The sequence below is a fragment of the Ostrea edulis genome, chromosome 2 (assembly GCF_947568905.1).
Source record: "Ostrea edulis chromosome 2, xbOstEdul1.1, whole genome shotgun sequence".
In the NCBI taxonomy this organism is placed as follows: Eukaryota; Metazoa; Mollusca; class Bivalvia; order Ostreida; family Ostreidae; genus Ostrea; species Ostrea edulis.
In genome coordinates, this window is record NC_079165.1 from 19162224 (window position 1) to 19180499 (window position 18276).

At 34.5% G+C, this 18276-nt stretch overlaps 1 protein-coding gene across 1 annotated transcript; it reads left to right on the top strand.

The window, feature by feature from the left end:
* Nucleotides 1–3715: 3715 nt before the first annotated feature.
* LOC130052146 (uncharacterized) lies at nt 3716–12531 on the top strand. The gene is made up of 2 exons (XM_056156295.1): nt 3716–3934; nt 11045–12531. The coding sequence occupies exon 2, from the start codon at nt 11076–11078 to the stop codon at nt 12312–12314; it is 1239 nt and encodes a 412-aa protein (XP_056012270.1). The 5' UTR covers nt 3716–3934; nt 11045–11075; the 3' UTR covers nt 12315–12531.
* The last annotated feature ends 5745 nt before the right edge of the window (nt 12532–18276 follow it).

Consider the following 18276-nt stretch of genomic DNA (forward strand, 5'->3'; position numbering starts at 1 on the left):
GTACATTGTTTCACGGCACGTGCAGCACAATTTCACCAAATAAAAGGGTCATGAACAACGACAATCACATGCCAGTAATTTCAATTTGATAAATAGCAGTTCAAAGAAATGTGTACCATGAGCAATGGTTTATTTTTACGTAAAGTTTTCATTGTTACAGTAATTAGGAATACATGTATGTGATTAAGGTCAGCTATATACATGTACATGTTTACAATGGATATGAATTTCATTATGTACTCAACTGTGAAGCAATGTGAGCAAAGAATCAAATTTTCATCACTTAAACAAATAAAAATTAAAAATATCTTTACTTTTAAACAAATCTTTAGAAAACTCCGTACTTTCATTTAGAAAATAATAAAATAAAATGTGCTCTCCTACCTAGAATGCCCATACTTCACATTAATAATAACACGGTTTTGTTTGTTTGTTTTTTTTTAGTTTTTTTCTTCTAACTTGATAAATACTTTATTACACGCATGTATTATTTACTAAGTGTATATATAACAGCCTTTTGTCTTTATATTTTTGTATACCATTGCATAATGGTGATGAGATCCAATAAACTGAATTGAGTACATGTAGTCTTAAACATCACAAAGTATAGAGTTTACAACGATTGAAATAAAAATGCAGACGTTTTCTCGTTTATTCAGTAACTCAATAACTTGCGCGTCTTCTGAATGAAAGTTGTAAAATAAACGTACTAGGTTTTGGTCAGTTATAACATAATACGGGGGTAAAATTCATCTAATCTCCGCTAGCAATGGGTTTTGAGTCAACTGTGCCTTCGTGGACGAATAATCTCGGCTAGCGAAGATGGAAAAAAAAGCCTAGATAGTCCGCTTGCATTAACATGTATTATATATGAAGGTGAAATCGAAGAATTATCCAGTAAATCCAATGATGTTGCAGTATATATAGCAGGTATTTATTTTATTTTTGACTGAGAGGGAGATATACAGCTAAGCACGTAACATCGTTTTAGAAGGGGGGGGGGGGGGGGGGGGGGGGGGCTCATTCATTAGTCCTAACCCGGACCAGCCGAAATATTTAACATGTAAAGAAAACAAAATGGGAAATTAAAAAAAATATCAGAATGAAAGGGGATGGATAATTAATCAGAAAGAAATTGTACTTTCAAGATTTATACTGAACGTATTAAACTTCCCGTATCTGCATACATTCATGAATGCTTACCAATGCTCTCTCTCTCTCTCTTGCTTTCATTATCTAATGCATCTAAAGATTTAATTAAAGATTTTAATAATCGATAGCGTATATGAATAAAATCAAATAATCATTAAGTCATTTCTGTTTATATTGATATTAGTTGTTTTTTTTTCATGATTTACATCCTTAGATATTGATTACAAGCACGTAGAATCGGAGAAGAACTTGAAAGTTAAGGATTTAGCCTCGTAGCTTGTAGCGACCTACCCACTGCACGATTTAAGAAATTGAAATCGGAAGGGGAAATTGAGACAGTTACACAACTTAACCGGCAACATACCCCTTCTGATACATTGAAAAATATAAGTAATGTTAGTATGGGGTTCTATAAAGTTCAATCTGCAGTTTGGTCATACTTCGTCATTCAATAACTTATTCAAAATTTTAAAAAATGTTTGTCGGGTTAGCGGTACTATGATGTATGACTATAACAATGACCTGTGTATAACTTGTATATTCCATGCAAATTCGAAGGGGTTTTCGCCTCAGTAGAACAATGGGGGTCAGCTAATCCGTGTATTTGAAATCAACAGAAGTGCTTAGCTTCTTGCGGAAAGTGTAAAATATATTGGGTCGGCGCAAGATACCCGTGATCTTAGACTAGATCTGATATCGCGCCGACCCAATATATTTCACACTTTTCATGAGAAGTCAAAACCCAAACTAGCTAACCGTAATTTAGTTATACTGTGACAAATACCCTAGGAATTTGCATGGTATATACTTATTATACAAAAATCATTGCATTATCCAGACACTCCCGATGAACATTTTTTTTAATGAAAACCTCTATCAAAGTACATCGAACATAAGTCTCCGTCAAATGTAATGAACTCGGGATTTTAAAAATAAATCATTCGTTGGTTTGTATTTTTGCTTCTATTAATTACGTAATAAATTAATTCCAATTTGTTAATCATCGACAATGCTCTGATTTCTATATTGGATCAAGTTATATTTGTCAAGATGCATATTAACACAATATGATGGAAGTAATTATGTTAAACAGCGCATTTGTCAGAGAGAGAGAGAGAGAGAGAGAGAGAGAGAGAGAGAGAGAGCACATCGGTAATTATTAAATATCCCTATCACATGTTGTACATGTATGTTTTTCATTTACTGAATATACTAATTCGCATTCAAAACAGGAATTGCCTGCAAGTACGCATTATTTAAACATAGAATTAAAGAATATTTTAATGAAGAAAGAAGACTAAAAGAAAAAAATTAAAAACCGGGTTTTCTTAAAAACATAATATGTAGTGTTTGGTATCGTTGGAATTGGCTCAAAATGCTGAAAAACAATATAAGTATCAGGGGGGAAAATATTGACATTTTTTCTTTTCTTAAAATTCCACCCTTATCTTGATTAATTGGCCTGCGGCACATTTTCCCATCTTCCGCAAGGCGCCCGTGGCCAGAACAAAGCTCTTAGCAGCTGTGTGTATTCGCAAATAACACACACCGTGGAACACGGAGGACACGGTGTATCTCCGTGGATTTTCCACCGTGGTCATTCCACGGTGGGGTGTATAAAACTCGTGTCGTGTACTGTATTATATGAAAAGAAAACACAGAAATTCTCCGTAAAGCTTCAGATGTAATGAAAGCCTAAAGCTTTACGGAGGATTTCTGTGTTTTCTTTTCATATTTTTTTAATATTAGTATCCGATTACTGAGACTCTATATATAGGTAAAAAAAAAATTAAAAAAGATACACGAAGACGTTTAGTAAAGCTTTGGCTTCATATATATATATATATATATATCTGTTTTGTCATTTTGACCGACTTTCATGCTATAGATTTAACCGATAAAAAACGCACATTGCACAAATAACATTTAAACGACGTCTCTTGCTGCACTGCAACAAATCTGCTGTAATAATTATACTGGTGGTATTTTTATATTAATTAGGTATTATTCAGTCTGGCTGCACACAATGCAGATTAATGAATAGTTGCCCTACAGTCGACTGGAAGCTTTTGAATTTAGGAGAACGCTACCTATTGAAATTCAATCTTTATAAGTCATGTATAAATTACCACTAGAGAAAAAAAAATACGAAGGAATTCTATATGTATTTAAAGATCACGTTTATTTTACCATTTAAAATCAACCAAATGTCAGGTATACGAGAGTTTTAGAATTGGGACGTTTTAAATCATAAATGTATACAATTCACATTTGATTTACTACATACTAAAGAAAAATGGCCCTAATAACATTGATATTTCTTATATCTATAAAACTCAACATAGATCTAGAATACATCTTTAAAATCAGGACGTTTTAAAGAACGATATAGAGAATGCGTGTAGTGCGGTGCCTACACCTGATTCCTTTATATACACTCAACACACAGAAGCAAGAAGAATTTCAGTATTTATTAAATTGCTCGGGTTAAATTACAATTGAAAGAGCTTAATAGAAAGGTAAAAAGTTTACAATGAATTGGATTTTCTCCAGACATTTAAGTTTAAATCTCTTATTGATATATATCACTTCACGAATAGGACGCACGAAAACAACATTGAGCCCTGTGCATTGACTTGCAGTCTCTACTTTGTACACATTAAATATTGACTGTTTTCAACAAGGAGATGAGTTCAACAAGGAGATGAGCACCACAGGAGCAAAATGCTTACCAAAAATCGGACCCTGGTGTTAAGATAGAAAGTGCACGCTCCTGGAGAAGGTCAGTGCAATATATTCTATGTAATTATACACCTCGATCGTACTCATTGCCTTTTCACTTTGTAAAACTTACGTAAATAGATTTCGCTTTGAAATTGTGTCAGATGGTCCATCTAAAATCAACAGGGCCGTAAATTAACCTTCAATTTGGAGGAGGCAGGAAATTAGGCGGGGGTCCAGACGCTGAGCACATTTTGTGCACACTGAACACGTTTCGTGCAAAATCCTTGATTCTAGGGCCTTCTAAGATGTTACTTGACTAACTCATTCTAAAAGAAAGATTTGGAATGCTTTTTAAGGGAGGTATCATGTTCTTAGTTATTGGAAACAACATAAATTCTAATGAACTTTAATTTTTAATTTTTTTTGGCTCAAAAGTTGGAGGAGGCAGCTGCCTCCTCCGCCTCCATGTAATTTACGGCCCTGATCAATGAATGTCAATTTACTATGCTAACAAAATCTGCTGTTCGATCGCATCATAGTAAGTCTCAGTGAAGTTTGGATTTTCGATTAGAAGTACTATACCCCAGATACATGTACCAGCCTGAAACTAGAATACTCATGTACTGTTATAAATAACATAGAGTGTGACCATCTGAACAAGTGCGTTTTACAAAGTCATTACAAGGGATGGATGATTCTGGCTTGTAATAAGACCATTCCAAATCGTTTTAAGCCTCGGCCCAAATATACCTATATTTGCAAAAAGCTCAAAGAGCATTAAACACCGTGTATAACCCCTCTATTCCAGTGACCTTAGGGGGTGCAGAATTCAGAGTGTGTTTTTCTAGGTAATTAACTTATACGACAGAACACAGTGATGCCCCCGCTTACTCGTTCCCACATTAATTGCAGTTCGTGTTAGAATCTACAATATTCGGCAACCACACGTAGGGATTCAAATTCGATCAATATTTGGTGAATTTTTCAATTATTCTTTAATTCTATATAATTTAACGAATATGCATAGTTTCTGCACATATCCTTCCATAATTTCCGAAATTTCACGTCAAATAAACGGTGAAAACTTTAATTTCGGTATGTGCCACTCGGGGGTACAGCTTTCAGTGGAGGTAATGAACAACGAACCAATCATTGTGACGAGTTTAAGAAAGTGTCAATGCGATTTGCGATGAATATGAAAACTATCTTTGCCTTGATACTCAGATTAACCACACTAGTTGTTCAAATCATTAGCGCTCATTGTTCAGTAGTACAATATTCGCACTGGATGAACACAGAAAACAGATTTCATAGACTTTCTAAGACTTGTCCAAAATTCGAAGTTTACCTTATATAACATTTCATTCCTACTGTTTTTGGAGACGGTCTGATTTTAATCTTTAGAAAATGCCGTTACATGTGGTAGCAATATGTGTACGCCGGGTTAGAATAGGTCCTCAGTGCCCCTTGCTTGTCGTAAGAAAAAACGAAATGGGGCGGTCCTTCGGATGAGAACACAAAAACCGAGGTACCGTGTCACAGCAGGTGTGGCACGATAAAGATCCCTTCCTGCTCAAAGGCCGTAAGCGCCGAGCATAGGCCTAAATTGTACGGTCCTTCATCCTTCAAACATTTAGTGATATATTACCATCACTTTTATATAAAATATATGTACTAAATCTCTGTATACAATTGTGTAATTGTGATGAGAAATAAATTCAGTTCAGTCAGTTCAGCAATGGTGATGTCTCTATATGAGTGAAAAATTCCCGAGCGGGGCATTAAACAATATACAACCAACCTACAAGTAAGAGTCTAGGTTAACTTCCCTATGGTCCTTATATACCTCGGAAATGTGAGGTAATAAAAAATAAATAAATGAAATAATTATATCAGATGAAAATGAAATGTTAGGAAAATAAAAACAAATAATGAGTCACCGCCCTTCGTCCAAATAAATCAAGACACCGAAATAAATATTAAATAACTTACAGTTTGCATCATGACCAATTAGAAATATAATATCTGTCATGTGACCAGTGGTTATTGCATGATCTTTTTAATTACCCGGTCCCCAATGAAAAGTAAAATTTTTGTCAGGTGATCGCTTGGGTATTTTCTTCTTCCCGCCATGCATGTTCAACTAAACTGGGAGATGATAAAATGGATATCGATACGGCCGCGAGCCTAGATCTCGTTGAACTTTACCAATTTAAACGAAAAATGTGTTGAAATTGTCAGATGGTGTTCAATAATTTATTTACACAGCACAGTTTTAAAAAAATATGCAAATGATGGTTCCGCCCACTGGAGTATCTCCAGTTATTGTACACTTTTTATAAAAGGAAAAACACCACAGTCATGATACAAAAAAATTATATATACATGATCACATAGAATATCTAGCTGGCTGGAGTACAGTATGTGGTACTGGCCAGTTACAAGAAGGTTTTGGAAAATTAAGTATCTCTATATGCTAAGTTCTTGTATTTTTGCGGTGACCCAAAAGGGATAGGTCAAATGAAAGAAGACACGGTATCAGTGAATACAAACGCAGGTACTGCAGCGATCAATTTTGCAGTTCCTAGTATGAGCATGTTGCAGCAATTTCAAATAAACGAATTTGATATTCCCAAAGAATTAGGTAAAAGAGCATTAATTTCAATAACTCAGAAAATCTTCAAAAGTGTTCAAGTATCTAGTTAATTATTACTCAGCAGAAGAGAAATCATAGTTAAAACTGTTTTGAACAGAGATGAGAACCTGCAAATAAGACTCGTGATTTTTAGAACACCGTGAAGACGAATTCTTTACTCAGCAATATACCCGGTAGTTATGAAACAGAATTATTTCCCCTTTTTAACCAAACCCACTTATGTCGAGAAAATGTTGGTCTTTATTAAGAAATCAACAACTGAACTATGCACAGTAGTAAATATAGATACATCTATGTTATATATATTGACTTTTTAAAATTAATCAAATTTTATATTACATTATTTATTTTAGACTGGGCCCTTTTGTACTTGCATGAAAATATGTGATTATAGAAAAAGATTAATGTGTTTAATACCAAAATAGCTTTTTTGCATAAGAAACTGTATAAAATGCCTTTTTAAAAGTGTACTGATTTCAAAAGTAAAAATAAAACGTAGGTATAATGTTTGAATAAATTCATTGCTTGCAATCCATGTGTATTCTTTAGAAATAAGATATAATTTCATTGATAAGCTAAACCTTGGAGATTGGTTCATTGCTCCCTACCTCCACTGAAAGCTGTACCCCGAGTGACGAAGACTGAGAGACGTTTTCACTGTTTACCTGGTATTTGACGTGAAAATTCGGAAATGATGAAAGTATCTGTTGCAGCGTTATGTGCAGAAATCATGCATATTAATTAAATTACATGGAATGGTAGAATAATTGAGAAATCCACCGTGTATCGATCGAATTTGCATCCCCTCGTGTGCTTACCGAACATTGTGGAAGTGTTCACCTATTTATAGCACGAATTGCAAGATAGGGAACATACGGTGGCTGATTTAGGATAGGTGGCAGAATATTTTTTAAAAATTCGTTCCCACGAAATAAAAGTGGAAATTTTATGTCGTGGGAACGAATTTTATTTCGTAGGAACGAAATTAATTTCGTGGGAACGAATTTAAAAGAAATCTACCAGCTGTCCTAAAACAGCCACCGTAGGAACGAGTAAGACTATCACACAGTGATCCGTCGTATGTCAATATAGGCCTTGTTTTATCTCTATCACTGGAGCAAAGCTGATTATACCGAGCGAAGCTCGGACGGGCCGAAGACCCGTCCGCGAAGCAAGGCTCTAAAGGTAACACGTATGTAAAAGAAAAAAGTCAAAATCAGCAAAAGAAAAAGAGACAATCTCTATATACGTTCACTGAAGTTTTCGTGATCCATATGGGCGCCGCCATTTATTTTTTCATTACCTGCTTCAACAGTTATTCGTGTTTTATTTTGAATGCCAACAATAGAAGACTCTGACGTGCAATTCGTAATTTAAACACTCAGTTTGTTCAAAGTGAATAGTATAATTAGCATTGTAACAGGTTTTAGCAAATAATTACATATAAAACCATAATACGACTAAATAGATGAACGAGTTCATGAGTTTCCTTAAATAAGAATATTTAAATTACGGTTACATTTTTACCATTTTGAATTTATTGGTTAATTTTGTTTAGTTTTATAACGGCCTTTTTCATTGCATACGGAATGTATTATTGTTGTTTATAATTGTTTGCTTTGAAAAAGAGAAAAAGGTTTAGGCTAAATGTGACGTCACAATACACAGTTTACGTCACCTTGTGTTTTATTTCCCGCGTTCAATGAATAGGCGGATCCTGTAAAACTGTGTCCCCATATAAACCCCTTTAATATTGAGATGTTACTGGGTTTTTAGCGCAAGGAAAATTTCATTAAAAATATATTTTTTTAAATGAATCATAACCTACCATACTCAACTTTATGATTACCACTTGGGACACTCCAAATGACCATTACATGCTTCGCTCGGTCCAACGGTCACACCGTATACATATTATCAACTTACCTAGAAAAACACGCTTCGAATTCTGCACCCCTTAAGGTCACTATTCCGCACCCCCAAATGCGGGGTTATACACGGTGATTAGAGACCCCCAACACACAATAGACGAAAACTAGTTCAGTTGGTGAATAATTCTGGAAAGAGTTATCATTTTGATATGTTTCTATATATTCTATAGAGTACTTTTACTTAGCCCTGTAAATGCCCGGATACTGCTTTAACTCAATTGTGACGTCACATCTGTTTAACGTAGTGACGTCATAGGATATTGCAAAGTCAATGATTTAATGACAGGAACATAAATTTTGTTGGGATCTTTTTCAATAGTTATTGTAAAAAATCTTGTTAGCCATAAAATATTTCAAAAGTCTTAGTTATATTTGAATAGTCAATGATATGTTTCAAAATATTGAATCCAAGGACAATAACTCTGTTTTCATTAAATTATTTATCAAGTCCATAATGCGATAGATTTCCTTTATTTTTGACAAACATTTTACCAAGGTGACAAGGAATCATTATCTGTGTCTTTTCATGAAATTACATAAAATTTTAATCCCGAGTGATTTTAAATAGCTCAGCTGTATGGTGCCAGGCTTCAGTTTTTTTATGGGGGTATACATAATCTGGAAGCTCTAGATTTGAAATTATTAAGGAAAGGTATGGTTTTTTCCCCATAAATAACTATAACTGATGTAACTCTACTAATATAAACAGAAAAAATGATATGTAAACCATGCTATAAGGAAAATGCGTCCACATTTGTTTGTTTTTTAACATTTTGGAGAATAACGCTAATTCAATAATTTTGCACATATTATTCTAAAACTTGATGAACATATTGAAAATGACACGTGTTTTAGTTATTGACATGTTTCCCGATAAATAAATGCAATTCAAAAAATATTTTGTTTTTTTATATTAAAATAACAACAAATAACTGTTTCCAATGAATTTCATAAAAATCTACATCGGGGTACATGACTTTAGTGGTGTATATAATGAAAATCAATATGGAAATCCTTAACTGTTTTGCCTTCTTTCATTACTCTGAATGTTAATTTATTGATTCCAAAAAAAAAAAAAAAAAAATGCTACCTAAACCCCCAAAATCCAGGACTAAGGACCCACCTTAAATAGTTATAGTCCTAAACCGTAAACGAATGTGTAAGATATGTACAATGTATTCTCTATCATCATTAGATAGGTATGGGTATGTAGTTTCTAAAAATAACACCAACACCCCTCCCCCCCCGGGGGGGGGGGGGGCAACACACTAAAGGGAAGTAACTCTAGCCATCTGAATATGACATGGAAACGCATTTATTCTTTGAAGATGAGCAAAAAGTCAACATGAAATTAATATTTGGAAAAAATACATTGGACTACAATGATAGGCAAGATATTTTAGGCATGATATGAATGTTGTTTCTTTTATTGCATTCATTTTTAAAAGTCATTTAGAATTTGGTTACATGCACATGAAATAAACAAGTGGCCCACAGGCCTTAACGATCATCTGAGTATCATACCCCATTTATACTCCATGTAATTTATTTTTTCGACACATTTATCCGAGAGTACAGATTTTCTAAAATTTGATGAATACATTTTCACTAGACTGCCCTATTGGCCTCAACCTATGGTCTAACCCAGGGGCCATGGCTTTCACAATTTAGATCTTCATGGACATCATAACCATGTATTTGGTTTTTCTAAAAGTTCAATTCGAAATTAAAGTTTGCTCGAACGCTTTAATCACATTTAGCTGGCTAGGGCTGAGCATTAATACTCTGTAACATTTGCATAAGCATAGATTATGTCTATAATCACAATACCACTAACTAAGATGCGACTAAATTAAGAAGTGTACAGCTTGGGATTGAGCGATTTAGCTCGCCTAAAAAAATCACGAATAACAGAAAGCGGAAAATATCTACTATAGAAATTCTTCTATTAGATTCTAAAAAAATTTAGATTCTAAAAAGAAACAAGTGAATATTTCATGTCGATTTCCGTTATGTACATGTATGCAGGTGTATTCAAGACATTATTGCATTATTCAATGTTTAACGACCATATTTCATATCTAGTAAATGGATGGTGTTTTTTAAGGGTTCATCAAATAATGATAATCCACCATAGGAGTTTTCTATATTTTTTTACTGCTTGAATCGTTTCACTTACAATTCAAAATTGAAGTCTATGGGATGAGCATGTTTTATTAAAATATTTTAAAAAGAAATTGTATTTTCATACAAATCTCTTCGTAGAAAGTTACTTACACTTTTTCTTTATGAAAATATGAAATAAAATTAATCATTTACCACACATATTTAGAAAATTAGATTTTTCTTATTTTTACAAAAGACAGGGTTATGTTGATTTGAATCCTTCAATATTGTTCATTATCCTTTCGTTATATATTGAATACCTTATATCAGTCTACAATTCATAAACTAAATAGAGTAGGGTATTCTCTGGTGGTGCATTCACATTCACACATCTATCTTAGTAGTATATGATATTTTCATTTTCTGGTGATAGATTCACACATCTTAGTAGTATATGATATTTTCATTCTTACAGACCTCGTCCCAAGTTTGATTTTTTCCTGACCATGCAGTCCGAAACAGAATCAGGAAACGTATCCACGGCGACAAAGTCCTCCAGCGATAAACAAGCGAGTTCTTCACCAAAACAAATCAATATCAAAAATGTAAGATCCAAACAATCGAATCCTCTGGAGAGAAGGCCCTTCAGCGATAAACGAAGACCCCCCTCTCAAAGCTCTTCATCTCCCCCAACACGTTCACCGTCCCAGAATTCCATGTCACCACCGATACTATCACCATTAGGACGACCGGAAAGACCCTTCAGCGAAAAATCACTTCTCTCCCGTAGTTTGTCACAGGAAAGGGTCTCCAAAGTATTTCCTTCTAGGCGTATTAGCGAGGAAATTCCCCGAGGATCTCCGATTTCGTTCTCATTTCCACATGGCAGGGATCGGTATCCAAGTTTTAGCGCTCCGCGATCAAGAAGCAACAGTGACGCCGCTATACCGGAAGAACCTCTGCTTTTCGAATTTGCTGAAATCAAGAAATTGAAATCTGCTGAAAAAGATTTCAACAGGAAAGGTATCGTATGGACAACTGATGGTCGTCTAGTGATCATAAATTTTGGGAATGACCAACTGAAAGTTTTCAATGAAAATTTCCAGGAAACTTTATCGAAGCGAATTCCTGAGGGTTGTCGAGGGATTTCAGTTGGTGCGGATTTTAATGACGTGTCAATCACGTGTCAGAGGAGAGTGTTTAATTACAAAATACACGATAAAACAATAATTGAAGGTAAGACGTTTCTTTTGAATGGAAATGGTTACGGCATATCTTACGCCAGGGAACATTTTGGCGTCACCATTGACATTGGCGGAGAAAGCAAATGCGTAGCCTTATTAAACGATGAAGGCAGAGTTGTTCAACAGGTTGAAAAAATTCAAAGACCCAATGAAACCCGCTTCAAGGCGTTTCATCTGTACATAACAATGGATCCTCACAGAAATGTTATCTATCTTTCTGATGTTCACAGGGATATGCTACTTTGTGTGTCATACACGGAAAAACTCTACTGGGAAAGAGAACTTCCGGGAAAACCGAGGGGAATCTGTGTTGTAGGGAACAATATTATTGTAGCCACCACCGGAGAAAAACTGTGTGTTCTTACAAGAGATGGTAATCTTGTGAAAGTACAGGCAAGTTTAGGGTATGACCCAGAAAGCCTTGCCTATGATGAAACAACTCATCGACTTGCCGTCTCTCAGTATTACAAAGGATGGGTGCACGTATACCAGATAACGTAATGCCTAGCGAGTATTGACGACATCTCCGTTGCTCGAGAGTTCTACATTCTTAAACTGAATTAATGAAGTACTTTCAACAGTGTGTATGTCGCAATTTAATTCCTGTCTTGAGATTTCTAGAGTTCAGGTGCCGACTTCTTGCAAGAAATTTTTTAAAAAGCATTTTATGTTTCAAAATACTCAGAAAGTTGTTTTCAATATAGCACAATGAACGATAGCTTATTTTGTATGTGGCTTTGGTGGCCTAGTAGTTAGGCTGTCAGAATTCAACCAAAAGGTCGTGGGTTCGAGTCTCGGTCGCGGCAGAGCCGACGTTGTATCCTTGGGAAAGGTACTTTACATGAATTTCCTCACTTCACCCAAGTGTAAAAGGGGTACCTGGCTATAGACAGTGAAAGATGTTGTTAGAATGTTAGTGCTCTAGCGCTTGTGATGGCAGCTTGCACTGTATGCTTCCCAGGAAGCTGAAAAAGTTCTAGATTGATATAAGGTCTGTTGGGGGTAATAATGTATTGTAAAGCTGCTTTGAGCAGCATACGATGGAAAAGCGCTGTATAAAAACCAATCATTATATCATTATCATTATTATATATTGTACGATGTTCAGAATAGACTCATGTGCATGTTATAGCAGGGCATTATGCATATAAGCAAAAATATTCACATTTTCAATGTTTTTGCCTTTGATATCCTTACAAATGCAATGATAGCCATTTCCCCCATGGATACGTTGCAGTTGTGCGTATGGCTATTGGTAAATATATATAGTATATCTTTTTTAAGGGAAGATAATTCTGACGGAAATTAAAGTAGAATGTTAATTTAAAAAAATGGATTTCAGGTTGGAAAATACACGAGAGTGTGAACTACCAATACATATGTAAACGCTTCTTAGAGACATACATTTCATGAAGCGCTAACTTGAGTGTGTTTGTAATTATGAATTCTACGGCAGTTATTGCAAAGATCAAAAGAACGCTGCAGAAATTATTCTGCGATATACCTTCAAACGTAAAAACTGATTATGAAGAAATTGTACTCCTACAGGTAAGAGTAGGGACTACTCTCCTTATATACCTCAGACTCTTATTCAACGAGCTCGTTCCGACTAAATTTGGGTCGGAAGGATTTTTAAGCAAAATCTATACAAATATATTAATATATTGGTACTTAAATCTGTCATTGTCGTTAAATAAATTTTACCTAATCCACTGAATCCTAATATCCTTAGAAATGGTAATATCGCATGTACATGTATTTAATTCCGTTCGAATCGGTACACAAGATTTGTTATGACTTGACGTAAGAATCTTTTTTTTTTCGTATGGAGTTTCCAGAAAACAAAAATACTGATTATAGTGTTGCAAAAAAACATTTGGCTTTTAATCAGATTATTTTTCAAATTGTCATGCACCCAAGAAATTCATCCATATCCTCATTCTCGCTACATTCCTGAAAATGTCTGTTTCTGCTGAGTTCAATTACGTTTTGTAACTTGTTCTCGATCACATTTTGCATTGTTAACTTAACCACCTTATTGGTTTTCGTTTTGCTGATAATTGATTGATTGTATTGTTTAACGTCCCTCTCGAGAATATTTCACTCATATGAAGACGTCACCATTGCGGATGAAGGGCTGCATAATTCAGGCCTATGCTCGGCGCTGAGCAGGAAGGGATCTTTATCGTGCCACACCTGCTGTGACAAGGGGCCTCGGTTTTTGCGGTCTCATCCGAAGGACCGCCCCCATTTAGTCGCCTCTTACGACAAGCAAGGGGTACTGAGGACCTATTCTAACCCGGATCCTCAGGGGACTCGACATACTGATGATCGAGTGCTACACATATGTGATTAAGTTGGAATAGACGAAACGTGAATTAGTGAATCTCACATGGGAGTAGAATAAGTCGGAAGTGTCATAAAGCAAGCTATTTCTAAGGAAGTAGTTTCAGCGGCGATAATATTTACAATGGATGCTAGAGGATTGCGGTAATAAAAAATGAATAAATAGATGAAGTAAGATTAAAATAAAATTTATTGAAAATAGATTTTTTTTTATACTTATTCAATTAAATCAATCTCTGCATTCCGAGATCGATACACATGTAAACAAACATGGTGATGCATAAACAAGTTAATTAAGGTGGCTCACTACACCCTTAGATAGTTTCTCAAATCAGTACGAATTGATTTAATCATAAAAGATATGATGATATTTAATGAGTATATATGCAAAAAAAAAAAAAAAAAAAAAAAAAAAAAAAAAAAAAAAAAAAGCCCGAAAATATGCAAATTTAGACAAAAACATGATTTTCAAAAAAAAAAAATAAAAAAAATTCAACACATATGAACAAAAGACTGACGGATTTGAACTCGAGATCTGCGATTCACCAGCACCATGCGCTACGATGTTAGACAAACAACTCGATCCATACAAATAATTTCACAAAACATTAAAATCGCCATCTTGTGACGTAGTGTCATAAACAGTAAAAGCTTTAGTGTAGTGAGCCACCTAAGTCCTTAACCCTCTTGGAACCACGTATGTGTAGTTTTCTTTGACTGTGTATTCAATCCATCAACATCGAACTAAATACTTGAAATATCCCCCCCCCCATAAAATCTATATATGTATACCCTACCAGGTCACCTTTTCGTCAGCAAAAAACATGTAGGCCAAGACCGTTTCGAAAACTGCCATGACGTTATGGTGACTACGTCACGGTGACCTATTTTAAATTGGTAAATGAATAGAAATAAAGTTCTTGTTTTCGTGGATGATGCAAACTAACCTCCTCGGTTATGATGTTTGAAATATAAAAGCATTGGCTAACGTATTTCTCGACCTTGATTACGCAGTATTTCGTATAGATGGATTTGCTCCTTGGTATTAGTTTGTAGCACTTTGTGATAACTTATCAGTAGAAGTGTTTTATATGTACTGTATATTATTTCACTAAACGCAAACTTAGTGTAACCACGTGATCAGTTTGAACAGAAATCACAATGATTGGCAATTATAGATGTCCTCTGTTTTGAAACAGATGCACGAAACAATTTTATCCCATAATGATTATAATGTTATATTGGAAGGGTTTTGTTGTTGTTTTTGTTACATTATATAATAAAGAAACTTAATTGCATGTAGGTTTGTACTTACGAATTTAGTGTACTCATTAAACATGTTGCATAAGACCATCATTTTAATTGCAAAATACAAACAAACAAAAATATGTGGGATATCGCCTTAAGATGTAGAGTTTGAACTATTCGCACTAAGATCTGTATGCAAAGTACCATACCTGCAAAGGCAAAAATCGGTGTAGAAATGAAACTTAAATCTTGTTCAGATTTTCTAACCAGTGATTTTTCCTTCTACCATAAAAACCACCAGGAGCAAAGTACTTTGCATTATGTACAAATACATCACTCCTGCAATTTTGATAAACTTTGGATGAAAACGTTTGCTTACTTGGAAGTTTTTTAAAGTGTGTGTGATCCAATTTTGACGATCCCGTGGGGATCCGGGTTAGAATAGGTCCTCAGTACCCTTGGTTGTCGTAAAAGGCGACTAAATGGGGCGGATCTTCGGATGAGACCGTAAAAACCGAGGTCCCGTGTCAGAGCAGGTGTGATACGATAAAGATCCCTTCCTGCTCAAAGGCCATAAGCGCCGAACATAGGCCTAAATTTTTCCATCCCATCACCGGCAATGGTGTATGACGTCGATCTCAATGTGGGTGAAATATTCTCGAGAGGGACGTTAAACAATATTCAATCAATCAATCCAATACGCCAGTTTCGATATTAGAGCTCTCCTATGTAGGAGGTGCAGTTAGTGGAACTTTGAATGCTTAGGTGGGACAGAGTGGTACTACAGTCAATGCGAAAGATGATAAAATTTATAAAAACCGACTTCTTTTTAAATACTTGATGTAGGAAATATAAAACACCATCAAAAGAAATGTTTTACTAAAGTGGAAACATAAATACAATGCCATATTTCCAAACAATATCCTGGATATGATAGGTAGGAGCAACAAAATAACGTGATATAATAAGAATTCCAAATATTTAATTACTTCTTGAATACTTATCATTTACTTAGTTTGTGTACCAGTCAAAATTGGGTGATGAAACTGCGTATGATAAACTTGCTGAGCAGATTCACTTCTGCAGTGATGAATATATGTCCCACTCCCGCGTGTAAACAAGTTGTTTTGCACCTTACTAAGTACGAGAGTTCTCCAAAGGGAAATAACTCAGACTTATCTCGAAACCGGCGTATTATGGCGCTTCCTCCATAGCTCACAGAGACTAGCTACCTAAGTAATTAACCCTAAAAATAAAATCAAATACAAAAATTTCAATTGAGCAAGTATACGAGTTCTTTAAAGAATTAAATACAGGAAAAGATAGTAACGTACCAGATTATGTTTTGTCTTCTGAGCAATTACTTAATATTTCAGATTTAGAGTGTAACGAAATAATAAACCCACCCATCTCACATGAAGAAGTTAAGAAACGCATTAAATCTCTAATACGCAATAAATCAAGTGGTGGGGATAATATTATTAACGAATATATTAAAGGATCATTTGAACATATATTACCACTATATCATAAACTTTTTAATACATGTAAAATATTTGATTCGGGTGTATTTCCTTCACAATGGCTATACGGACAGATAATTCCACTGTATAAAAGCAAAGGCAATGTAAATGACCCCCCAAATTACAGACCTATTACGTTATCAAGTTGTATTGGAAAACTGTTTACGTCTATATTAGATGAAAGACTAAACGAATACGTAAATCATTGTAATTTAATATTAGAAAACCAGGCGGGATTCCGCAGAGATCATTCTACTATTGATCATATATTCGGTTTACATATAATCATTGAACTATTTAAAATTAGTAAAATGAAACTCTATTGTGGTTTTATAGATTACGAAAAAGCATTTGATTCTGTTTGGTGATTCGGTCTTTGGAATAAAATTTTGCTACATGGTAACATTGACGGAAAATGTATTAGAATAATTAATATGTATAATGGAATAAAAGCACAAATAAAGTTTAATGGTGATCTTTCAGAACCATTTTCGTGTCAACTGGGAGTCAGACAGGGTGAAAATTTATCCCCATTTCTATTTTCCATTTATTTAAACGACTTGGAATCATTCTTAGAAACAAATAATGTTAATGGCTTACAATATATTTCCGAAATGTTCTTGAACGAATTGCACATCTACGAAAAACTATTAATTCTTTTATATGCTGATGACACTATAGTATTTGCCGAATCACCTGAAAAGTTGCAGAACGCTCTAAATTGCTTTGAGTATTATTGCGACTTCTGGAAATTAAAAGTCAATGCAAATAAAACTAAAATTATGATCTTTGGCAAGGGACATACAAATAAGAGTTACCTCTCCTTCACATATGGTGGTTTTAATTTAGAAGTTGTAGACAGTTTCAAATATCTTGGTGTAACATTTACAAATTCCGGAAGTTTTAAAATTAATATAAAAGAAAGATTTGATAAAGCTACAAGAGCAACGTTTAACGTCATCGCAAGATGTAAAGAACAGAGCTTATCTGTGGATTGTCAGTTAGACTTATTGGACGAAATAATACAACCAATATTATTATACGGATGCGAGATATGGGGTTTCACAAAAACATATTTATTGAAAAATTGCATTTAAAATTCTGTAAATATATACTGAGTTTGAGTACTAAGACAACAAATGGAATGATATATGGGGAACTTGGGAGATACTCTCTTCTAGTAATAGTCAAGATAAAAATAATAGCGTTTTGGGCGAAACTTCATTCCCCTAGTAACACTGATAAATTGTCCGTTAAAATATATCATTTAGTTTATAAAAAAGACATCAAATAGTTAAAATTTATGAAAAATATATTGAATGAGTGTGGACTCTCATATTTGTGGA